We start from the raw sequence: 26,285 nt of genomic DNA, 5'->3' as shown, positions 1-26,285 counted from the left end.
ATTTTACCTGTTGTTGTTGTCTTAGCTGATTAGGTGTTGTCTTAGCTAGCTCTCCCAATCAACACCTGTGATTGCTTTATGCCTCGCTTTATGTCTCTCTCAAATGTCAATATGTCTTGTACACTGTTGTTTAGGATAGTTATCATTGTTTTAGTTTACTGCAGAGCCCCTAGTCCCACTCAACATGCCTCAGATACATCCTTTGTCCCACCTCCCACACATGTGGTGACCTCACCCAGCATAACTAGCCCGTCCAGAGATGCAACCTCTCTTATCTTCACTCGGTTCCTGGGTTTACCTCCACTGTACCCGCACCCCACCATACCCATTATGCCCTGAATCTATTTTACCACGCCCAGAATTCTGCTCCTTTTATTCTCTGTCCCCAACGCACTAGACGACCAGTTTTGATAGCCTTTAGCCGTACCCTCATCCTACTCCTCCTCTGTCCTCGGGTGATGTGGAGGTTAACCCAGGCTCTGCGTGTCCCTAGGCACTCTCATTTGTTGACTTCTGTAACAGAAAAAGCCTTGGTTTCATGCTTGTTAACCTCTCTAGGGTTTGTGGGAAGCTAGCGTCCCACCTGGCCAACATCCAGTGAGATTGCAGAGCGGCAAATTCAAATACAGAAATACTAATTATAAAAATTCAGAAAAGATACAACTATTTTACATAGGTTTAAAGATGAACTTATTGTGAATCCAACCACAGTGTCAGATTCAAAAATGCTTTACGGCAAAAGCATACCTTACAATTATTTTAGAACATAGCCCAGCATATAAATCATTACAAACAGTAACCAGCCAAGTTGAAGAGATACACAAGTCAGAAATATAGATACAATTAATCACTTACCTTTGATGTCTTCATATGTTTGCACTCAGAAGACAGTAATTTATTCAATAAATGTTCCTTTTGTTCAATAAAGTCTCTCTTTATATCCGAAAACCTCAGTTTTGTTCGCGTTTTCTTCAGTAATCCACAGGCTCAAACGCAGTCCCAACAGGCAGACAAAAAAATCTAAATTGTATCCGTAAAGTTCATAGAAACATGCCAAACGATGTTTATATTCAATCCTCAGGTTGTTTTTAGCCTAAATAATTGATAATATTTCAGCCGGATAATAACGTTGTCAATATAAAAGGTAAACAAGAAAGGCACTCTCTCGGTCACGCGCATGAAAAAGCTCTGTGACACGGAAGGGTCCACTCATTCAGACTGCTCTTACTCCCTCATTTTTCAGAATACATGCCTGAAACAATTTCTAAAGACTGTTGACATCTCGTGGAAGGCATAGGAACTGCAATTTGAGTCCTAAGTCAATGGATACTGTAATGGCATTGAATAGGAAACTACAACAACAAAAAACATCCTACTTCCTGAATGGATTTTTCTCAGGTTTTCGCCTGCCAAAACAGTTCTGTTATACTCACAGACATTATTCTAACAGTTTTGGAAACTTTAGAGTGTTTTCTATACAAATCTACTAATTATATGCATATCCTATCTTCTGGGCCTGACTAGAAGGCCGTTTAATTTGGGCACGCTTTTCATCCAAAATTCCAAATGCTGCCCCCTACCCTAGAGAAGTTAAAATCAGAAGCCTCCTCCCTAAGTTTGTTTTACTCACTGCTTTAGCACACTCCGCAAACCCTGATGTCCTTGCCGTGTCTGAATCCTGGCTTAGGAAGGCCACCAAAAATTTCCATACCCAATTACAATATTTTCCATCAAGATAGAACTGCCAAAGGGGGAGGAGTAATCTACTCCAGAGATAGCTTGCAAAGTTCTGTCATACTATCCAGGTCTATGCCCAAACAGTTTGAGCTTCTAATTTTAAAAATGAATCCCTCCAGAAATAAGTCTCTCACTGTTGCCGCCTGTTATAGACACCCCTCAGTTCCCAGCTGTGCCCTGGACACCATTGGTGAATTGATTGCCCCCCATCTATCTTCAGAGTTCGTTTTGTTAGGTGACCGAAACTGGGATATGCTTAACACCCCGGCTGTCCTCCAATCTAAACTAGATGCCCTCAATCTCACATAAATTATCAAGGAACCCACCAGGTACAACCCTAAATCTGTAAACATTGGCACCCTCATAGATATTATCCTGACCAACTTGCCCTCCAAATACACCTCTGCTGTTTTCAATCAGGATCTCAGCGAACACTTCCTCATTGCCTACATCCACTAAGGGTCCGCGGTCAAACGACCACCCCTCATCACTGTCAAACGCTCCCTAAAACACTTCAGCAAGCAGGCCTTTCTAATCGACCTGGCCCGGGTATCCTGGAAGGATATTGACCTCATCCCGTAAGTCGAGGATGCCTGGTCGTTCTTTAAAAGGAATTTCCTCACCATCTTAAATAAGCATGCCCCTATCAAAAAATGTGGAACTAAGAACAGATATAGCCCTTGGTTGACTCCAGACCTGACTGCCCTCGACCAGCACAAAAACATCCTGTAGCGGACTGCATTAGCATCTAATAGTCCCCGCGATATGCAACTTTTCAGGGAAGTCAAGAACCAATACACGCAGTCAGTCAGGAAAGCAGAGGCTAGCTTTTTAAAACAGAAATGTTTATCCTGTAGCTCTAACTCTAAAAAGTTTTGGGACACTGTAAAGTCCATGGAGAATAAGAGCACCTCCTCCCAGCTGCCCACTGCACTGAGGCTAGGTAACACGGTCACCACCAATAAATCCATGATAATCGAGAATTTCAATAAGCATTTCTCTACGGCTGGCTATGCTTTCCTCCAGGCTACCCCAACCCCGGCCAACAGCTCCGCACCCCCCGCAGCTACTTGCCCAAGTCTCCCCAGCTTCTCCTTCACCCAAATCCAGATAGCAGATGTTCTGAAAGAGCTGCAAAACCTGGACCCGTACAAATCAGCTTGGCTAGACAATCTGGACCCTCTCTTTCTAAAATTATCCACCGCCATTGTTGCAACTCCTATTACCAGTCTGTTCAACCTCTCTTTCGTATCGTCCGAGATCCCTAAAGACTGGAATGTGAACGCAGTCATCCCCCTCTTCAAAGGGGGTGACACTCTAGACCCAAACTGTTATAGACCCATATCCATCCTGCCCTGCCTTTCTAAAGTCTTTGAAAGCCAAGTTAATAAACAGATCACTGACCATATCGAATCCCACCATACCTTCTCCGCTGTGCAATCCGGTTTCCGAGCTGGTCACGGGTGCACCTCAGCCACGCTCAAGGTACAAAAAGATATCAAAACCTTCATTGATAAAAAACAGTACTGTACAGCTGTCTTCATCGACCTGGCCAAGGCTTCGACTCTGTCAATCACTGTGTTCTTATCGGCAGACTCAACAGCCTTGGTTCTCAGACAGAGTTCAGTGTGTCAAATCAGAGGGCTTGATGTCCGGACCGCTGGCAGTCTCTATGGGGGTGCCACAGGGTTCTATTCTCGGGCCGACTCTTTTCTCTGTATATATCAATGATGTCGCTCTTGCTGCGGGTGATTCCCTGATCCACCTCTACGCAGACGACACCATTCTGTATACATCTGGCCCTTCTTTCACTGTGTTAACTAACCTCCAAATGAGCTTCAATGCCATACAACACTCCTTCCGTGGCCTCCCGCTCCAACCGTTCGCTGCCCAACCAGCATCACTACTCTGGAAGGTTCTGACTTAGAATATGTGGACAACTACAAATACCTAGGTGTCTGGCTAGACTGTAAACTCTCCTTCCAGACTCATATTAAACATCTCCAATCCAAAATTAAATCTAGAATTGGCTTCCTATTTCGCAACAAAGCCTCCTTCACTCATGCTGCCAAACATACCCTCGTAAAACGGACTAACATGCCGATCCTTAACTTCGACGTTGTCATTTACAAAATAGCCTCAAAAACTCTACCGGTCGTTGCAGCTGTACATAGCCCATCTATAAATAGCCCACCCAATCTACCTTCCTCATCCCCATATTGTTTTTATTTACTTTTCTGCTCCTTTGCACACCAGTATTTGTACTTGCACATCACCATCTGCTCATCTATCACTCCAGTGTTAATTTGCTAAATTGTAATTACTTCGCTACTATGGCCTATTTATTGTCTTACATCCTCACGCCATTTGCACACACTGTATATAGACTTTACTTTTTTCCCTATTGTGTTATTAACTGTACGCTTGTTTAATACATGTGTAACTCTGTGTTGTTGTTTGTGTCGCACTGCTTTGCCTTATCTTGGCCAGGTCGCAGTTGTAAATGAGAACTTGTTCTCAACTAGCTTACCTGGTTAAATAAAGGTGAAATAAAAATACATTAAATTAAAATTAAATTATACAATATAGTACTTGTTGCATTTACAACTTGTCTAAGTCCTGTATCAACTGATTTCAGCCAGTGTATGGCTGTTGATTGACTGCATTGTAGCAAACTAACAAACATGCATTGCAGATAATTCTCTAAATTCATTATTTTACACAATATCTTATCACAGCACTGGCAAACCATGGTTGACCAACACCCTGACCAAAATGGTTGACCTTTTTCCCATCATATGACGGTTCATATCCATTCTAGTATTCTAATTCCTAACTCTATACTCCAAGTTGATATTCAGTAATAATAAGGAATTCCCCTTGACCGGCCCCCAAATTCGGGAAAACAAAGATTCTTTCACATTGACCCCAGTGTAAAAGAGCCAACTTTGTAGTACATTTTTAGTTATACAGAAATAACAAAACAGGGCCTCCCGGGTGGCGCAGTGCCCAGGCTCTGTCGTAACCGGCCGCAAGGCGACGCACAATTGGCCTAGCGTCGTCCGGGTTAGGGAGGGCTTGGCCGGTAGGGATATCCTTGTCTCATCGCGCACCAGCAACTCCTGTGGCGGGCCGGGCGCAGTGCGCACCAACCAAGGTTGCCAGGTGCACGGTGTTTCCTCCGACACATTGGCGTGGCTGGCAACCGGGTTGGATGCGCGCTGTGTTAAGAAGCAGTGCGGCTTGGTTGGGTTGTGTATCGGAGGACGCATGACCTTCAACCTTCGTCTCTCCCGAGCCCATATGGGAGTTGTAGCGATGAGACAAGATAGTAGCTACTAAACAATTGGATACCACGAAATTGGGGAGAAAAAAGGGGTAAAAAATTCACACAAAATAAATAAAAAATAAATAACAAAACATGCCGAAAAGGTGATGTGGTGTTCGATGTACATGTAACCAGGTCAGAAATCCCGACCTATGGTTCGCAATGCACCCACGTAGGGAGATATAGATTGCGAGAAGAGCCCTATGGCTTCAGGCTATTTGGTGTGGGTTAGTGGGAAATTGTGGGGAGCCGGTGTCCAAGATGGCTACACGTATCTATAGCTCTATGTGTGTGGAAAACATTTCATCACGGGTAAGGTATTTAACTTGTTTAGTATAGTCCGTTTGTAACTCCATTCACTACTTGTAGCTGTATAGTCTGTTTGTTTGTGTTGTTGGTCTTGGCTAGTTTATTGTTCCGGTTGGTAGCTAGCTAGCAATCACTCACATGGCTGCTATCACCGTCCTGTACAGGGGCATGAGGGAAGCCCGACAATATAACGTTTTCCAAGTAGTGCGAATGCTTGGGAGCAGGCCATGTTGAAAAGTCACCTTTAGACATGTCGTACTTTTCTTCAATGTAGTTTTGTAATTTTCTAAAATAAGCAGACAACAAGAAAATTGCGTTTGAAAAAGGTTACGGTTTTGCTGTGAGCCACTGAGGGAAACCTAGGTAACCACAGGTTGTTTTCCCCACAGGCGGCCTGAGCCGTGACTTTCTATCTAATACCGACTGGGAGTGTGGAGTTGGCTGGCTAGCTAGCAAACGTAGCTACACACAATAATACGAAAGTCAATATCAGCATGTGAAGTAGCTAGTTAGCTGTAAAATCACCTAAACAAACTGCACTATCAATTTAGGAGTTTACAATCTCACCATGTTCAACCTGCAGATTGTGTGCTTCGCATTGGAGTCTGACGTTTGCAACCGCACCATGCAATGCACCCTGGATTGAAGAGGACATATCTGGTTCACCCTCTGTTAAATTACACATATTACACATCGAGGTAGGAATATCTAAAAAATATATATATATGATCAATGGCTCATTCGAGAGAAGACTTCCCGCATTATGACATCAGACAGTATTGAAATCTGACCTGTATGATAGATATATTTGTGATCTAAAAGTAATCTTCCTATTAACTTCCAGTGTAGTGAGAGCGTCTTTTACACAATGCTACGTCATACCGACTTTATTTCTGCCTGCATGAACAGCAAGAGCTCAGCAAGAGCTCGATACACTCTTAGAAAAAAGAGCTCCAAAAGGGTTACTTCGGCTGTCCCCATAGGAGGACCCTTTTTTGGTTCCAGGTAGAACCTTTTTTTGGTTTCAGGTAGAATCCTTTTGGTTCCATGTAGAACCCTTTGTAGAAAGGGATCTTCATGGAACCCAAAAGGGTTCTACCTTGAACCAAAAATTGTTTTTCAAAGGGTTCTCCTAGGGGGGCAGCCGAAGAACCAATTTAGGTTCTAGATAGCACCCTTTTTTCTAAGAGTGTAGAACATCACTCAGAGATGCCCAAAAATTATATAACATTCAAAATGGGTGAACCTTTCCTTTTAAGAGGGCATACACACTTCCTTTATGTCCACTACTATTCCATCTGGTTGGGATACCCTGTAAAACCACACATTTCACTGCACCTATCCAGTGTGTGACAATAAAACATCTTTATTTTATTTAACCACTGAGTTAAAGTTAACAGCCCTCGAAGCTCCTGATACAACTGAAGACACGTCTGTAATATCTGGATGTTGTTTAATAATGGCCCTAAGGTTTATTATGTTCCCCTGCAAAGACCAATACTCTTTTTTTGTTGTCCATGTCTCTGTCCCTCTGTTTCAGCTTTACATATACTACATGTCTTTGTGTAGACCCACTTTCCAAGTCACAAAGGCTCAAAATACCTTCTTAGATGGCAGTGTCTACTGTATGTCATTTTAAAATGTTGTGTGAAAAGAATATTTGTGTCACATCTTACCCAACAACCCTCTGATACATCACTTTTACCGAATAACCATGGTCTTTCATCCTCCTGGAATAAATATGAAATTCACTTTAAACAAGATCCGCTAATTAACATGATTAGCTAATAAACAAAAGCAATTTGAGCTAAAATTATCAGAAGTGCGTATGAATTTGCCTTGTTTATTATTGCTGTCATTTGCCACTGCAGCTTTATTTGTGCAGTGTTGTGTATGCACCCCTTGGGAAGGGAACATTACTCTTTCATCAGATCAAATGAAGTGAAACGGAGTGATTCCAGGAAGAGCCAATTAAACTGTTCAAAGACGTTTATTATGGTGAGGATTATGAAATCATTTTCATTGGGTGGAGTGTGTTAGAGGGTGTGAATGTGTGTGATTGTGCTGAGCAAACTCATAAAGTAGCAGTGCTTGAGTGTACACTAATACACTCAAAGTACACTCAAGCATTAAATTGCCCCTATACCATTCTCACATGTACAATACCATACATTTAACTTAAACGTACAGTTCAACGAGCATTCTTTAATCCTGCTCTTTTAAAATTATGCATATATAAATCAGAATTTTACTTAAACACACAATTTTTCCCTCTGCCTTTCATTCTCGCTGTCCACTTTCCTCCTCATGTGATACACTCATGATCTTTGCAGCGTGCCATTGGGACTCATTAACAGACATCATTCTCCAAACTCTGCCAGCTTTAAAAAACAACCAAGCTGACAAGCAGAGTAAAGAATGATCTGAACTCTGACCTTGAAAAAACCTGACAACATCCCCGTGCTCCATTTAGATCCAGTCACAGTGTGTGATTTGAACACACCAAACGCTCTGTCCCCACCCTAACATACATCTCCTCTGTCCTGGCCCATTAAGAAAGATACAAGTGTTGCTCTGTTGTCAAAAAGGAGGAAAATATCAAACAAATACATTAAGTGTCATGTTCTAAAAATATATATCTGAGCAGTTTACATACAGTGGAGTTCAGATTTGCCTTGTGCCTATGAGTTGGCAGTGTCACTAAATGGCTATTGTTTAGAGAGAAGAAAATCCCTTTTAAGGATGAAAGTCAAGCCTAACAACACACACAGAGGGGCTGTCCCAAATACGGCATGTCTTTCTGTGAGAGCGAATGTAAAACAGACAAAATTACGTAATGTGGGATTTGCTAAAAATGGGCTAACCTTCAAACGTTTCCAGATTATTGATATTGACAGAGTGAAACAAAAACGAAATGGGTCTGGCTGGGGCTTTTAAAAATCAAAGAATCTGTTTCATATATAACTACCCAGCAGTGGAGGAGCTCAAGACTTATGCTATTCATTACCGGGAAAGGAGAAATCACAGCGACCTATAAATAAATGAATGCATGAATAAACACAGCCATACATCAATAAACCATAATGCATTCCAATAGATTATGCTCCAGTTACATTTGATGGGATTGAGTTAACCAAAGAGCTATTGTGACGACTTTGTCATGTAAAATCTTTGAGCATTAAACTGTGGTGGTGATAAATAATAAATGTATACTCATTTCAAATAGGTCAGGGCATGCTTTTCCACTACCTATTGTCTGTTTGTAGGGTAATTTATTCCTCTGAGAGATAGTGAGATGTTTCCCTCGCTGAATAACACAGATGCCTTCCTTCTTCATTGTACCGTGATGAGGAAGTAGTGTTAGTAAGAGTGATGCTATTTACGATACTCATAAATGATGTTCAAAAATACCAACATTCCTCTACCTGCAAATATGATAGGAGCAAAAGACTGCCCACACAACGCACTTAAAGGGGAAGTTCATCCATTTTTGCATGTGGCCTTATTTTCACTCAAACTTCCCATTTAAAATACAAACTTCAACGGTGTGTAATATCATCCCTTGTGACTCATTGACTCCAGGCCCCAGCATACTACTCCACAACCTCTATACGATGTGTTGTGTAGGAATTAAGTGACTTCAAGAGCCTGTGAAAGTCCTCTCCTTACTCTCTCTGTCCAGATAAATCATACCTCTCCAGGCTGTTTAATGTACAGACAAAAGGCCTGTAATAATGTACAGACAAAAGGCCTGTAGTAATGTGCATCTGGGCAGCTTGTTTCTGATTAGGATACAAAACAAGGGATATTATGCTTCACCACACATGCTATCAGTGGACTGAAAATGCTTTTAGTTCAGTACCAATGTGAGGTTCTTCTTAACATGAAAACATTTTTTTTTTTCATGCTTAAATCCTTAATCTAATGTTTCATGATATGGCATATGGATGATAAAAAATGCATGACCATGGTTAACACAGTTCCGAATTGATGGGAGGTTCAGAAAGATAAGAAAATTACATCTCTATGATTACCCAAATACATTAAAACAGTGGCAGCTATATAGCCTGATTTTAGCTTTGGAAGAAAGGTTTCAGAGCAGGAATTCTTCCAATCTATAGGGGAGCACATGTTAACAGTTTAGCAGGATAAAAATGGGCCTGTCTTAGGCAATCTCCAGCTCTACTGGGATTCAGTGGAGGGGAGTGACACAGGCACACAAAGGAAATCACTCCTTTATCAGTGTGTTTATATTCTGCTCTCATCCTGGCCATGCTACAGTGCTTTTACAGGAACATTTACAAAGTTTACACTCCAGAGCGAGTGCCCTTCAATTCACAATACGATAAAAATAGAATCTCTTTAGGATCTATGCATCTGGGTAGCATTAATATCCAGCAATAAATCTTTCCCCCCCGAGGATTACTAAAAGGATTCAGATGGATTCCAGAAAATGTTCCACTTTAATAAACATAAAACCCCAAAATCTGAGCGGAAACATTTCAAACAGGCAAACAATAACAACAGTTTTTGCACAAAAACATATAGATTTTATCTCCTTCCCAGACATAGCAGTTTGAATAAAAGACTAAACGAACGAATGAGCCTGTAGTTTCACCTCAAACATAAGTACCTCATCAGCTTTCAAAACACTGTTTATTTAAGCAATGGGTATTATGTTTCTCAGAGGTGGGGGCAGGGAGGGTAAGCAACATTATTACTTTGTCCAGGAAAATAAGAACTTGTCTCACAATATTCTCAAAGCATGGTTCCACTGTTGCCAGGCATGTAATTATACCAATGTTCAAGACAACATGTTCTCTCACAGCATATTCCAACCACAGAATTACAATTTTAGTATGATTACCACAGAGCAAAGTTAATCTTACTGCCTCTAACTATCTCCCAGAGGAAATGTCTTGGAACGCTAACATTTCTTCAAACCTTTCTTTGTAGAATATGTTATGTAATGACTCATTTTTCTTCCGTCATATCTGTGTGGTTGTACAGAAGAGTATGTTCACAGAAAATATGATAATAATATGCAATAGTCACATTGTCATCATCCTCTCCACAGTTTGGTAGAAATGAGGCTACATGAATATGGAAATAGGAAGTAAGTACATGATACTAAGTGACATCATGTCAAGCTGCCCTGCTATTACACGGGCCTTTAGTAACCAAACCAAAATAAACCCTTAACGTTCTCTAAATGACAGTGGCACTCCTTGGTCCTCTCTAGATAGCAGCATTTAAATTATTAGCAGTGTTCCAGTAGTTCTGCAGTGACACAAATGACATTCTGTCCACACACCGTGAGGTGGCTGTCAATTCACTTGAATAAAAAAAGAACGTCTGTTAAATGGGCAATGCTAGAAAAAGACTTGGCCAATGTTAAAGGTCAGGATTAGCATTGGAAAATCATAAATACAATCGTTTCCAGTCACTTCTAGCTTTAACAACGGCCCATTATTCACTGCCCCTGGCACTTGACCTAATACAAATCTGGATTAAACATGGGTGAATTTAATGTTTCCTAACACGAATGAAACACACATTAATGTGGCGTACTGAAAGAAGTGGTGTTTACGTAATGACACTTCAGTCAGAGAGTGAAAAAGACTTGTGCCTGAATGTGGTGTGACACTTACATGTGCTGGCACAATGAGCCAACAGTATGAGCAGCAGGAGAATGTGAGCTTGCTATTCATTCATACCAGATTTTCCTACGCATAAAACAGTTTCCCCTCACCTCCTCATTTTTCTTTTAAAATTAAATTACCCACACAGACAATCTCTCCAAATTTTTTTTACCTGTTCTACAATTACGGTGAGTTAAGCTATAATTCAAAAGGTCCAAAGAGTTAAGCTATAAAGAAAATGGGTTAAAGCCAGCCGTTTTTATCTCAATATCAAATCAATTATGTACCTTACTGTGATTGTTTTAAATCAAAATGGTCAAAAAGAAACAAAAGCAGCTTTTTAGCAAAGATCAATTTCTCAAGCAAGAATTTAACTAGGAAAATCTGTGAGTGGTCTGAGTGGGGAAGGAAAAACTGAAAACTAGATGTTATTGGCAGAGAGGTTTGGAACTCTTTTTTTATTGGTCTATAGGTCGTTATCACTAAAACGTCACAATATTGTGCAGAGCGTTAGATTTGGCTGCTGGGGGTTCACTAAAACTATTGACGTGCCATTTTGAATAACTGTTATAACTACACTACATGACCATGCTTGTCGAACATCTCATTTCAAAATCATGGGCCACAAGTGTATTAGTGAGGTCGAGCACTGATGTTGGCCGATTAGGCCTGGCTCGCAGTCGGCGTTCCAATTCATCCCAAAGGTGTTCGATGTGGTTGAGGTCAGGACACTGTGTAGGTCAGTCAAGTTCTTCCACACCAATCTCGACAAACCATTTTTGTATGGACCTCGCTTTGTGCACGGGGGCATTGTCATGCTGAAACAGAAAAGGGCCTCCCCCAAATTGTTGCCACAAATTTGGAAGCACATCATATAGAATGTAATTTTATGCTACAGCGTTAAGATTTCTCTTAACTGGAACTAAGGGGCTTAGCCCGAACTATGAAAAATTGCCCAAGACCATTATTCCTCTTCCACCAAACTTTACAGTTGACACTAGGCATTCGGGCAGGTAGCGTTCTCCTGGCATCCGTCAAACCCAGATTCGACCATCGGACTGCCAGATGCTCCAGAGTCCAATGGCGACGAGCTTTCATAGAAATGTTATGAACTGACTTGTTGCAAAGTCACTGAGCTCTTCAGTAAGGCCATTCTACTGCCAATGTTTGTTTATGGCGATTGCATGGCTGTGTGCTCGATATTATACACCTGTCAGCAACAATGTGGCTGAAATACCTGAATCCACTCATTTGAAGGGGTGTCCATATACTTTTGTGTGTATATACATATATATATATATATATATATATATATATATATTAGTGTATTTGGTTTTAATATCATCACCTCTTGAAGAGCATAGTCAGAACAACAGTTCAGATTATTCCACATTTAAAAGCTCGATCATCAGAGTAACTACATGCTTTTCATAATCAGTAAACATCAATTAATCATTTCATTTCAAACACTTGAGGGTAGCCTATCTATTTGGCATGTAGCTAGCTAGATAGCAATATGTGATATTTAGCTTGCTTCATCCGAGATTATGCTTTTGGAAAGAGCTTGACATTGTTAAAGTTGTCAGTCAGACTTCTGTCATCACAACTATAAATGGCAAGCAAATCGAACAATATAGCCATCTAGTATATCCCCTGAAATGTAGCTTGTTAATTAGCCATATTAACGTGATCTGTTATTAGCTAGCTAATTTGATGTGGTCCATAAATCAATTAATGCAGCCTATCATGTCTGTCAGCAGCAATCGTGACTAAAAACAATGTTGAAAAGGGGAGGCCTGGTTGGAGGAAAAAAACACATTAGTTCGACTTAGCACTTTTTAAATTATTTTTTTCCCCAATTTCGTGGTATCCAATTGTTAGTAGGTACTGTCTTGTCACTACAACTCCCATACGGGCTCGGGAGAGACGAAGGTCGAGAGCCATGCATCCTCTGAAACACAACCCAACCAAGCCACACGGCTTCTTAACACACATCCAACTCGGAAGCCAGCCGCATCAATGTGTCAGAGGAAACGCTGTACACCTAGCGACCTGGTCAGCGCGCACTGTGCCCGGCCCACCACAGGAGTCGCTAGTGCGCAATGAGACAAGGATATCCCTTCCGGCCAAACCCTCCCTAACCCGGACAACGCTAGACCACTTGTGCGTCACCCCATGGACCTCCCGGTCACGGCCGGCTGCGACAGAGCCTAGGCTCGAACCCAGAGCCTAGACCACTGCGCCACCCAGGAGGCCCTGACTTACCATTATGTTTAGCCAACTGTGCAAAGTTTCTACCGGTAGCTTGCAAAGTAAACATTACCAGCTAACAGTACATCGGAAAATGCGCCCTTATGCTGCTTGACAGGCAGAACCCACAAAGGATAGGAAATTAACCTAAATCACTCACACTTGACAGGTATAGTTCACTTTGAATTTATATTACACAAATATCAAATTAATGGTGGCCAATATTGAGAGATGATAGAGCTAAATGTGCGCAATTGTTTTTCCCAGAATAATCAGAACTGTGTAGTTCTGACTATTCTCTTCAAGAGCTGATGAAATTACAACCAAATAGTTCACTTTTTTAATATATCCTTAAAAATGGCATGCAGTTGTCAATGGTTTTAGCGAAGCTGGGGTTCTCCTTGCAGACAAATCAAACGCTCTGCGCCATATTGTGACGTGTTATTGATAATGACCTATAAGTAATTTACCGCCTGATGATGTCACTAGGGAGGCCAAAACTCCATCCCACCAAAACAGGCTGAAATTTCAGTAGGTCTTTTCAAACCGCTCTCACACTAAAAGGGAATTATTACAATTTTCACAGGCTTATTCCAATCTCATACTGTAGAAATATATATATAACATAGGAAAATCACTGGGCTGCGCTGGGCCTTTAAACAAAGACTATCTTAAGGACAGATGATACTCATCAGTATGGTGTGTTTTGCAGTGTTGGGGTCAGTTCCATTTCAATTCAGTCCGTTTTGGAAGTGAACTGAATCATCTCAGGTCCACATAGCGAATTTCAATTCAAGGTCACATAGAGACTTTCAATTCAATCCATCCCTCGAAGTGACTTGAATCAAAGTGGAAGTGACCTCAACCCTGTGCGGTGTTCAGTCGGTGCAAAATTGGAGAAAACCTTTTAAAGCAGAGCAGGTGCTTCCTGCACCCTAGCATTTTGGGACTTACCGAACTCGTCGCAGACACTCTCGTTCTGCAGCAGGGTGGGGTGTTCGAAGGTGTCCCTGCAGTAGAGGATGCGTGTTGTGCTGTGTAGGGAGGCGATACCGCCCAGAGCCAGCACGGTGTGGTTCGTCAGCAGGGCCGACGGCTGCTCTCTGAGCCGGGCCAGGACAGAGCGGTAACGGCAGTACTGGGGATAGCTCAGCACCAGAACCTTCCTGCCGTCATCTTCCTGGCCTGGAGCAAAACAATATTTCAAACAAACAGTCAGCCCTAGTTCCAAACAAATATAGTTTAAACCCACCCCCACCCCCTGATAATGACACATTTCACTTGAATACGGGAATGAGTACGACTTTATGTATGACATATACTGATAATAGCAGAGGCAAATGTCAAGACAACTAAAATATCTTCACATCTAGATTGGCAGGTGTTAAGCAACTTATAAGTAAATTCAAGCAGCAGTTTTCCCAGGATTTCTCACTTTAGGAAAACAAGCATGTAAGAAATGCCCCTTAACACCTCTTGGGGCTAGGGGGCAGAATTTTCACTTTTGGATAAATAGCGTGCCCAATTTCAACTTCCTCCTACTCATGCCAATAATATAAGATGTGCATATTATTCATAGATTTGGATAGAAAACACTCTGAAGTTTCAAAAACTGTTTGAATCATGTCTGTGAGTATAACAGAACTTATGTAGCAGGCAAAACCCAGAGGACTAACTGTTCAGAATTTTTTTTTCCTCTCTCTGTTCCCTGGGTTGTCATTGCCCAGGGATATTTCTTAGGAACGTGTTTTCAGTTCCTACCGCTTCCACTGGATGTCACCAGTCTTTGGAATTTGGTTGAGGTTATTCCTTTGTGCAATGAAGAAGTAGGCCAACTAGAAACTGGGTACATTTTTGTGAGTTGCGCAAGACGTGAAAAGTGGCGCTGGTTTGTTTTCCTTCCTGTATTGAACACAGATTGCCCCGTCTACAATTTTATCGATTATTAACATTTAAAAATACCTAAAGTTGTATTACAAAAGTAGTTTGAAATATTTTGGCAAAGTTTATAGGCAACTTTTGAAATATTCTGTAGTGACGTTGCATTTTTTGTAAGCTGTTTTTTTCTGGATCAAACGTGCTTTATAAATGGACATTTTGGATATATATGGACAGAATTAATCAAACAAAAGGACCAATTGTGATGTTTATGGGACATATTGGAGTGCCAACAAAAGAAGCTCGTCAAAGGTAATGCATGTTTTATTTCAGCGTTTTGTGTAACGCCTGCAGGGTTGAAATAAGCTAACCCCTTTGTTTACTGCTGGTGCTATCATCAGATAATAGCTTCTTATGCCTTCGTCACTACACTACACTGCAGTACACAGATCCTATAGCCTCATATTTATTTTACCTTTATTTAACTAGGCAAGTCAGTTAAGAACAAATTCTTATTTTCAATGACGGCCTAGGAACAGTGGGTTAACTGCCTTGTTCAGGGGCAGAATGGCAGATTTTTACCTTGTCAGCTCGGGGATTTGATCTTGCAACGTTTAAGTTACAGGTCCAATGCTCTAACCGCTAGGCTACCTGCCTTCCCAATCTATAAGCATATCATGCAATTGTGTGACAGGAAAAACAATATATTTTATAGTGGTGAAATATACTAGTATTGAGCCCAAACAAGTACTGTTAGCCTTGAAAGAATAATATATACCCCTTTGTCCATCTAAGCATAAAAATCCACCATGTATGCAACCTTCGTACAGAAGAGTAAGGTTGAGTTGGTCAAATTGGTAGACCAGTACAATGGAAACCTTACACACACAGAAATTAAACACTAATTGACCATCCTCTCTCTCCCTACTCCTCTCTTTTGCTCTCTTTCACTCTGCATACAGTATAAGTATAGACTGAATATGTTGAATAATCCCTGGATGGCATTTCTTCGCACATATCCAGCCAGAGGTGTAATCCATAATGAGGTTTTGAATGTAGGCATTCTATAGTAGCACCTACTCAAACATTCCACAATATAACAATGATACTTTTAATATGAAGTACCTGAACTAGGTTCTGGGCGATATGGAGAATAATTCATCATAGTTATCAATATTATTGACTGTTGATGATAATCATTTATATGAAATATGATCTGAATATAAAATGAGCATTTCTATTGAACAAGGTTTGGTGGCACACCTTGCTCCAATTTGGTGTCCACAGCCCAGCCCTATTAGATACCATAGTCCAATACAGGTACCTTTCACAGACAACAGAGCCAGATAACTACACATTAATAATACTTCAAAAGGCAGGCAATGAAAGCCCCCATCCTCAAACACACCCAGCACAGATGTGTGTTTCTGTGGTCGTATGCAATTACTGCTTGGTGGCACATGGTTTGTTTCCAAATGTCAAGGATTCTATTTGAACTAGCCAACTATGGAACCTGGCAATCTCCTGAGGGCCCTCCCAGCATTCTTTTGATTATATTCAATTTGGGGAAGAAGCCATGGGGGATTTACTGTATAGTAGGACTAAGTGTGTGTGTGTGTTGGTTCCTCTAACATTGTGGGGACCTAAAATTCCCAAAAGTCCCCACAAAGATAGTAAAACAAGAAAAATTCTCCCTCGTGGGGACATTTCCCATGTCCTCATCAGGACAGAGGCTATTGTAAGCTTAGGGGTTAGGTTTAGGGTTAGGGTGACAATTAAGGTTAGAATTAGGGTTAGGATAAGGGGTTAGTGGTTAGGAGTTATGTTTATGGTTTGGTTTAAGGTTAGGGTAAGGGTTATGTTTAGGGGAAAATAGGATTTTGAAAGGAAATTAATTTTAGGTACTGACGAAGATAGAAGAAGAAAACGTGTGGTGTGTGCAAGAGAGTGTGTGTGTAATGCAATGTAATGGTATATAATGTAATATAATGGTATATAATGTAATGGTAAATAATGGAATGGTATATAATGGAATATAATGGTATATAATGTCATGGTAAATAATGGAATGGTATATAATGTAATATAATGGTATATAATGTAATGGTAAATAATGGAATGGTATATAATGTAATATAATGGTATATAATGTAATGGTAAATAATGGAATGGTATATAATGGAATGGAATGGTATGTACACACTTAATGTCCCTTTGTTCATCAAATCTGATCTTTTCAAATAAAGGATCTTTACATACAAATTTGAATTGGCTGGGGCCTTAGCTCTGTCACTAGAGAGTTGAAAGACGGAGAGAAAGAACATTATGCTGTTTCTCTTTCTCTCTCTTTACTAAAGCAGCTGGTTTTGACAAGCAGCCTTTAGTGTAGGACCTAGAGGCCCTTCTGTGATGATTAAACTACCATGTAACGTGTGTGTGTATGTATGTATGTATGTATGTATGTATGTATGTATATATATATATATATATATATATATATATATATATATATATATATATATTTTTTTTTTTATGCATCGTCAAGTCATCTCAAAGCTAACATACACAACAGGGTCTGTATCATCAGCATAAACACAATGTGACAGGATGTCATCATAACCATTCAAGACGGTTCATTACTATTCATAACCGAGGACATATAAGAGTGTATTACAAAATATGCTATTCAACCATAATTATACAGCAGATAGATTATAGTGCCTGCATAAGTAAGTACAGAACTCCAATTCCAAGACAACTCAAGGTCAAGGTCGGTGATTCTGGGATATAGGCCTACTATTTATAATACTGCTGCTTCCTGCATCACCATTACTCTGAACAACCATAGGCAATGAGAGCTTTTTTGCTTTCCACTTCTCCGGTCAATGCTAGCAACCCTTTCAAACCTACTTCTGGGTTTCCTTCAACAAAGATTACATGATGAAGAGTAAAGGAACATCTATTTTCCAACACAGACTCAAAAAAAATGTTTTATGCTAGGTAACAGCCCAATGTATTAACGAAATTGGTGTTGTATGGCTTACATTTCAAACAAGCTTAAAATCATTGCACCAGGGGAAAAAACTATTTCAAACACCGTGAGTGAAGTTCTGTTCACTGAGGCAAAAATGCTGAAAAACATTATTCTCATACTATCTTTCAGTCACTAAGTCCTAAATCACTCACTCGGCTGAAATTTGCTGTTGTCAACATTTCCACATCATCTAACCAGACAAGGAATTTACTGGAGCCTAGTCTTATGAGCCAATAGCGACACATTGATATCTGTTCTTACAGTAGGTACCGCACGGATATCAAAACAAAATGTAAAGCTTATCAAAGTACAGGGAATAAACTAGGGAAACTGGACAAGGAGACTATTTTGTATTCTCTCCCCATCCACTGCCTTTTTTTGCTGTTCAGCTCTGTATTGATTTCAGAGGTTGCCCTGTTTCCATTTACCCAAGACTCCTTTCATAATGTATAACACCTCTCTGATTCATCCGCCTCTCTTTCCTGCAGCATCTACGGTTTTCATATAAAGGACGTGACACAGAGAGCTATATGCAGGCTGGCTCTCAAGCTGTTTGTCTTTATTGAACCAAAAAAGCATGGCATCTGCCAGTAATAAATATTGGACGGAATGCAAAAAGACAATCATATTTCAGTAACGACTAGCTTCTCCTCTCTAGGGAGATTTTCTTTTATCCCTTCATATTCATGACGCATAATGTAGCCACCATGATTCAATGGGCTCCAATCAAGTATTGACTTGCCTCTTCACAACAACCCATAATATCAGTTGTATCAAAACATTTCCTGGTTTAGATCAGCCTTAAGATAACTATTAGTCGCCGTTATATTCACAAGGCATATCTGTAAAGCCTTCAAAGGGAATGGTTTTCTCACAAAAGGGCACAAACGCCCAGAGGAAATGTTCTATTAAAACTGTATGAAGGAAGGACAGCAGAGGGCTGCTCTCTCTGCAAGTTGGTTCCTGTTCTTAATTATCTAATGGCACTAAAGTGCCTCTTTCTGTTCTATTTTTTGGGGGGATTGGGGGGAGGGGAGGGTGTCCTGAAACAAAAAAGAAACGTTTATATAATTTTCACCTCAATTTATTCAAGTGTGCTGCGCAAGAATTTAGGACAGCTATATGCGTACAGAAAAAAAACGCAGCACAATTGCTCTGAACACTTCTTAATTTGGTTCCAGATGTTCTCACAGTTTGCATTGAAAAATTGCAATAAACGACATTTTCAAAAACATACTCCCATTTCAAATGGTTTAGAAAAAAACAAGAGCACTTTCCCTGAGTTGATTTATGTGATTCTATTACATTAAACATTCCTTCCCCTAAGCGGGCTCTGCTCCCTAGCAACAAGCGCTAGCAGCTCTAATGTCATTGGCATGGGGCCAGTGTAAGCTGTCTGTGTTATTGATTGCTAGATTGAAAAGTTTGCATTTAATAGGCTCTGTAATACATGATAAAATTATTCAGAGCTCCTTGTGCCAAATTGGTTCCTTTGACTATCAAAGACTATGGCGGTTACAAACAAGGCAGCATCCCAATGTTCCAGAGGTCTTTTAAGCCTGAACCAAATTATAGCTTCAACCCTGCATCACCACAATCATACTCCAAACATGAGACCCATAATTGTATATACCAGCGAGGTATTACTGGTAGGAACAAGAAAGTCGACTTAGACAAGCAGAAACAGAGATTTTACAGAACTGACAGTCAATAGCTATTGTCTGTAGTAAACAGGCCTCAACATTGCACCTTGTTCTTTGTTTTATTCATCCAGAGAGATGAATGGCTCTGTTTGCCTTTCCCAATCTAGATACTGCACTGTTGCGCTACTCCTCATTCACAAATTATTAACAGTGGCCAGGCTGTTACATAGAAAACCTTGCCCAAAGGAGATTTTCAGTGTAAATGACTAGTTCTGAGGATGAAAAGAAGGTCAGGGGAAATCTGAGGCATTTAATTCCACTATTTCTATGTCTAAATCTAAAGGCCTTTTCTCCCAGAAGATAATATACAATCTCTTCTGATGGACCGACCTTTCCATTTGTCACGCGCCGTTGTTCGACACAAACTCAATTGAGCAGCTGTGATCTTGGATCATAAAGATTATGACTGAGTTCCTGGCCTGTACATTCTCTGTGCATTCTGGAATAAAATGGATGTGATGTTTCCTTTAAATGTACCTTTAATGGGACACAGAGTTCCCACTTTAGTCGAGGTTTACATGGGAAGGGTAGAAAACTATTCATCTGAAGATTGGGAATTGGGTCAGAGGGAATTACATGCCATTCCTGACGAAACTTGCTGTGTATATTTCCTCAAAGCCCCCCATTGTAAATCATGGCAGACCACTGAGGGGATACAGACATAGAAAGGAACATGATTTAATATGTTTCAGTTAAGGACAGAAAGGAAAGGGGAGAAAACAACAGGCTATTCAGGACATGCATGTTTCCCATTCTAAGGACTATAATGAGAGAGGACTGGGTGGGGGCTGTCACTCAACAGAGCCCATTGTGAATTCCTGTCATTATGTAAGAACCTCTCATGTCAGCAGATCTGTACAGGGAAGCTTAAAATAAACAGTAAATAGGCTAAGCCAACTGGACCTATTTAAATAATTACATCCAGTACAATGAACAATTTACATGGATTAATGTAAGAACAACTACTGGAACATTTATTTCTACTAACGGAATAATGACATTAGCGCCATATTGATGAAACAGGTTTTTTTGTACCCCAAAAACCTTGAAGCATTACATTTTAAAATATCCTATTAGCCCGTCTGTTCATATTGATGTGTAACACAACGCACAAATAAAACTGACAAACTTCCTCAAAAGATCCACTATCTATGCCTCAAAGAAACTGTTCACTTTTTAATGAGTTTTCACAAAAATGACTGGGGGAAATGGTGGAGAGTAACAGAGCTGCTGAATAATACGGATTTACCAAGTGGCCAACACACAAAGGACGGAAATGAAATAACTGCCAGGACAACAGGACGGAAAACAGTCTATGAACTAGCCCTGTGCCTTTCTTTGTTCTCACGGGGAGAAGTATCATACTTTTTAAGAAACAACAAAACATTTCTCAAACTGTCCAAAAGTACTTCCCGAATTGGGTGATATTTTCCTCATGCAATGTAACACTTGTATGCGAAAACTAACCGTGCCATTTAAAATATGCACATTATTCAAGACGATGTACGAATACTGCAACTTGTGATTTATGTTGAAACTTTTTTTAAACAATGTCAGTGGAAAGGCAATAATTTAACCTGAGTTTGACAGCCCTAATAACCCCCCACTGACAACAATTACATTGTTCCTATGCAGTGAATATGAATGGTAAAGCTGTTTTTGCAGTATGGGTTGCCCGCAGTGCAGATCTGATTGAATTCCAGGCTGTAACTGTAATGTGCACAAAAAGACTGCAACTGGAGCAGCTTGAAATGCATTCATAACACAGATGGACTAATATATGTTCTCATGAAATATTCAAGGACATTATGGTGGGATGATTGGCTGGCAATAAAAACTAAAGGGTAAGGCATACTGACTCAACAAGCCTTGGCAACCTATCTAATAAAAGCCACATTGTTTATTCGCAAGCAAAATGAATGCCCCCAGGTTGAAATTAATAATGTCACTATGATGGCTTTAAGAGAAGGGTATGTGTGTGGGTGGGTGTCTGAGTATTTGGGTCTGTCTGTGTGTCCATGTTGATGTCTATTTTTATAGTTTTTTTCTGTTCAACTTTAACAAAACTAATCCAATCAAGGCAACCAGATTAGGGAATATTTTAATGGAATAATGCTCCCTCTATGTCACTAGCATAGTGTGTGAGTGTTATACTAGCTGTTTGGGATGCCTTTTATGTTCTAGGAGAGGTCACATCAATAACAAGTCTGTTGTTTCAGAGCCAGTTAATGGACAGACAAAACCCTTCACTTCCTCTGTGAGGTCACCCCTGGGATCCAAACTCATTGTTTAACAATCCACCAGCAAAGCCTCTCACCCCCTGGAGCACACAGGCAAAAAAACAGCTGGAAATTACACAAATATTATCTGACATTTTGAAAGGACTAAATTACTAAACCGTTTTTGCCATCGGAATCCAAATTTGATTACAAAGCACATGCCTGCTAGGACGTGTTTTTCTGGCCCATTCAAATTCCAGGCATGCTCAAACGCTCCCCACATCTAATAGATTTTTCCACCCCGCCACACAATTTACTGCTTACACGTTTAGAATTTTTTGGCTTCCGGCCAAACTTCAGTCAAGGGAATTAATGATATGAGCAGATCAGTGAGGGAAAAACAGCTTGTGATTCTCTCTCCAACAGGTCTGAAAATAATGAAGAGAACATGCCCATAAACCAAAACCCATTGCTATCAGAGTCACACAATCAATAGAACACTCCATTGAATTACTTCAAAAGCTTTGGATAGTTCCAAGAATTAGTTTGAGGAAATTGCATAGGGGAGAGAAAATGACAAAGGGAGCGTACGGCAGCTATCGGATTAATACACAGTTGAATGAAGAATATGCTTTACAACAAGACATTCTTTCATTTCAAATCCATGCCTTTGTCTATCGGATCACAAAATATTTTTCATGGTCGGTTTTCTACCATAGTATAATAGAAAAGCAACATCAACTACAATCATATGTATATTGCCAGGATAACTCAACCCAGTGAAAGAAATCTGTTTTCTATTCTCTTTATCATTCTGCTGGTCTGTGTCAGCATAAATAATTTGGTGAACTCTGAAAGATGCTGCGAAGGTTATAATCCATCGACTGCGTCAATTTAAAATATTCCACTGAAACATTTTCTGAAGATTGCCAGTGGCTGCATCTGGACAGACATAAATAATGTATAATGCGTTATGCACTGGATTCATTATATTTCTATGGGGCACCTGTGAAACATACCATATTCATTCTAGTAGGAATGTATATGTTGGCACAGTGTTGTTAACTAGAAAGCAGCATGGTTTAATTTGCTTCCTGTAAATCATTTCATCATCGACCTCCAGCTAGGTGAGAAGTAAGAGAGGGGGGTAGAGAGAGTCAAAAATGTGACCTTGCACAATCCCTGTCATCATGTCACAGCACAAATCTTGCTGGGGGAAGGAGCGGCAGTTGTGAATGATGAATCATGACTAATGATCCACACATGTTCTCTCTTTCTTCTTGCTCTCTATCACTCTCTCTCGAAAGCAAGTCTAAAAAGCAGTAGAGATGTTCTATGTGCTATATTTCTATGCTTCCCGTTCTTAAGTTAAGTTTTTCAATCTTTTACTTTCGGTTTTGAACACCAGCTTCAAACAGCTGAAAATACTATATTATTGGTTATGGAAAATATATTTCACAGCAGTTGAGATGGGACTATGATGCTTTACACCTACACTTTACTTGCCTTATTTGTCACAGAAACTGAAATTAGGCGAACTATTTGAATTTTTTCAACCAGGAAATGGTAGGAACATACAATAGATGGCTTGATGCAGATATTGATGTCACAGTTATATACTGTATGTAAAAAACTCTAATGTGAAAAGACAACATCTAAAGCCATATGTCTTTTTCCAGATGTCCTTTACGGTAGAGAGCCCATATCACATTATTCTTGTAACAACACATTGAGGTTGCTCCTATGTCTATCTTCCATAGAAAATAGGTCTTGATCAGATAGAACACAGGTGGTCCGTTCAACACCAGATTATATTCTTACAATCTCTGTATTCCTCACTGTATTACACAACATCTCTCCGTTTCCTGTCCAGTCCACTGGAATAGAACAACAAATTTCGACAGGCCAAAAATTGGGACAGTTCTATTAGGGATGGATGGAAATGAATGTAAACTTTCCCTGCTAAAGCGGCATTGTGGAATTGGTTTATTTACAGCTGCAGGTCCAGATAAGTGTAATATTGCTCAGCACTCTAGAATGTGGAGAGCCTTGAAAACAGTTCATTCTTCCTCAAGATGGCACTTGAATTATAACAGCAATCTCAACTCGCTTCACACTGTTAAAAATCACTGGTCGATGCGGCGCTATAGCTAGCAGGCAAGGCAAGGGCACTCTTTCTCTAATTAATGACAGTGGAGACCTCTGTTTCCCTATGCTCTGTGAACAGAGCATGTAGCTTAGTTGCTATAATATCACATCATATAATTCACATAAAGAACAATAGCACTGTGATCCTGCTATTCATGACACATTTGTAGAGAGCATTTTTTATGTTTTCCATGCACTGTACTTCTCATTGGCTGTCTGCCAGGAAACATTAGGAAACACTCACGTAAAAAAAAAAGCCTCCCTTAATAACAATAGCACACTGTACTACCCTTTAATGCACAATTGATTTATATGTAACCTCTGGCAGTATCCTGTTTTTTTATGAATAAATGGCTCAGATATTCAAGATCCAGAAAGGACATCCTCGTATTTATAACAACAATTAGCTAACAGATCATTAATGTTATGAGTAGAACTGAGAAGGCAGGAAAGCTCTTCCCGACAATAAGAAACTCATTGGGTTATAAATGATCGTTTCCCAAAAAATGTGAATAATGATTCAGAAGCTCTAACAAAACCTACAAGGAAAGCGGCAGGACACTCAATGAACACTTGCAATATCTCTTTAATTCATATTTAATTTCAATCATCAGTTCATCACAGCTATATTGCTATCCAAACCAAAGCTCATTGGAATAGCGTGTCCTTGTTGAATGATCCCTCTCTTATCGTTAGAGAGACAACGGCAAGCTGGCAGGGGTGGGAACACATGCCACAGGGCTAGGGCTGCTGGTGTCCTGCCAGGGGAGTTCTGCTGACAAGGCACATTCAGCAGGCAGCCAGGGAGATACTCCACTGGAGGGACAAGTGCATTTACACACAGCCTGATGGAGTCATTAACGGCCACATCACTCATTAGCATCATACAGCCACAGAGAATATTAGAAGGTGACGAGACTGACTGACATCAAATAAATCTATACAGCTGTTTTTATCCCTCCGTTATTTCTTGTTATGACTAATACACAATCACTACACACACACACACACACACATATACATAGAGAAGCACTGACACACATGCATGCACACGCACACACTGACACACACTCGCGCACACACACTATTGATTCCTCATGTCGTAGAACGACAAAGCGGCCATTATTGATTCTCCAATCCACTTTCTCTTTAGAATCTAACAATATAGAGTGTATTCAAGGGCAATATAACACTCAAAGGCAAAACCAAGCAAGCTCTCCAGCTACTAAAGGATTTATGAATCATCCACAACCCCCAAACAATAACAACTATCAATAACACATTCTGAAGGGGCCTTTTCTCTATTTTGTTGCTTGTTTCAGTCATTCTCTAGTCAAATGTTTTTTTGGTAATGGATTTTTTTTTATTATTGCAAAACATTACAGAAGTATCACTAGAAAGTGCCAAGAATATGGTGATGATGTTGGGCCCAATCCCAAATTGATACAACTATGTGTGACTGACTATACCTTATATCTTGTATTGATGTCAATGGGAGATTTTTGCAAAAAAGTTGAAGTTGTCTGTAGTCAGTATTCTGTTAACTACGAATAAAAAGAGAAACCCAAATAGAAAAATATGAAATTGGAGTTAGAGAATGCTGTATGTGTCATTAACATTCTATGACAATGTTGCTGCTTCACTATCATCTGAAGGGGGGGAAACATAGTTATTCAAAGGGAATATTAAGTCCTTCACATTTCTTTTGTTAAATAAACCCTTGTTTTATATCAGCAAGGCTTAGCATGACTCATCAGCCTCCTTCATATCTTGTGATTCATGTTATTTTCACTGCAGCAGTGAAATACCACAATGCAGCTATCAAATACCTCAACGACATTAATGGTACAAATTAAGGATGCCAGAGGTTTGAGGCAATTATACAGGAATGTACATGCAATTATAACAGTAACATGAGCAAAAATAAATGCATAATGAAAAATGTTTGATTGGTCATAAATGTGTTAGTGCATTCATGTGATGTGTAATCCAAACTGGTAACTATTTTATACAAAGCCTTCATCTATAAGAGGCTTA

General features: G+C 40.0%; 1 protein-coding gene across 1 annotated transcript in view; it reads right to left on the bottom strand.

Moving 5' to 3' along the window:
- Positions 1-26,285, bottom strand: part of LOC110529906 (AT-rich interactive domain-containing protein 5B) — a 70,135-nt gene that overhangs the window by 35,980 nt on the left and 7,870 nt on the right. Inside the window, exon 4 of the mRNA XM_021612563.3 lies at positions 14,221-14,451. Within this exon, the coding sequence (XP_021468238.3) occupies positions 14,221-14,451 (231 nt within the window). The remainder of the gene's footprint in view (positions 1-14,220; positions 14,452-26,285) is intronic.

Source organism: Oncorhynchus mykiss, chromosome 1 (genome assembly GCF_057628025.1).
Source record: "Oncorhynchus mykiss isolate SJ-2025 chromosome 1, ASM5762802v1, whole genome shotgun sequence".
Taxonomy (NCBI): Eukaryota; Metazoa; Chordata; class Actinopteri; order Salmoniformes; family Salmonidae; genus Oncorhynchus; species Oncorhynchus mykiss.
Note: the sequence above shows the minus strand (reverse complement) of the source record. Positions and strands in the feature narration are given on the sequence as shown.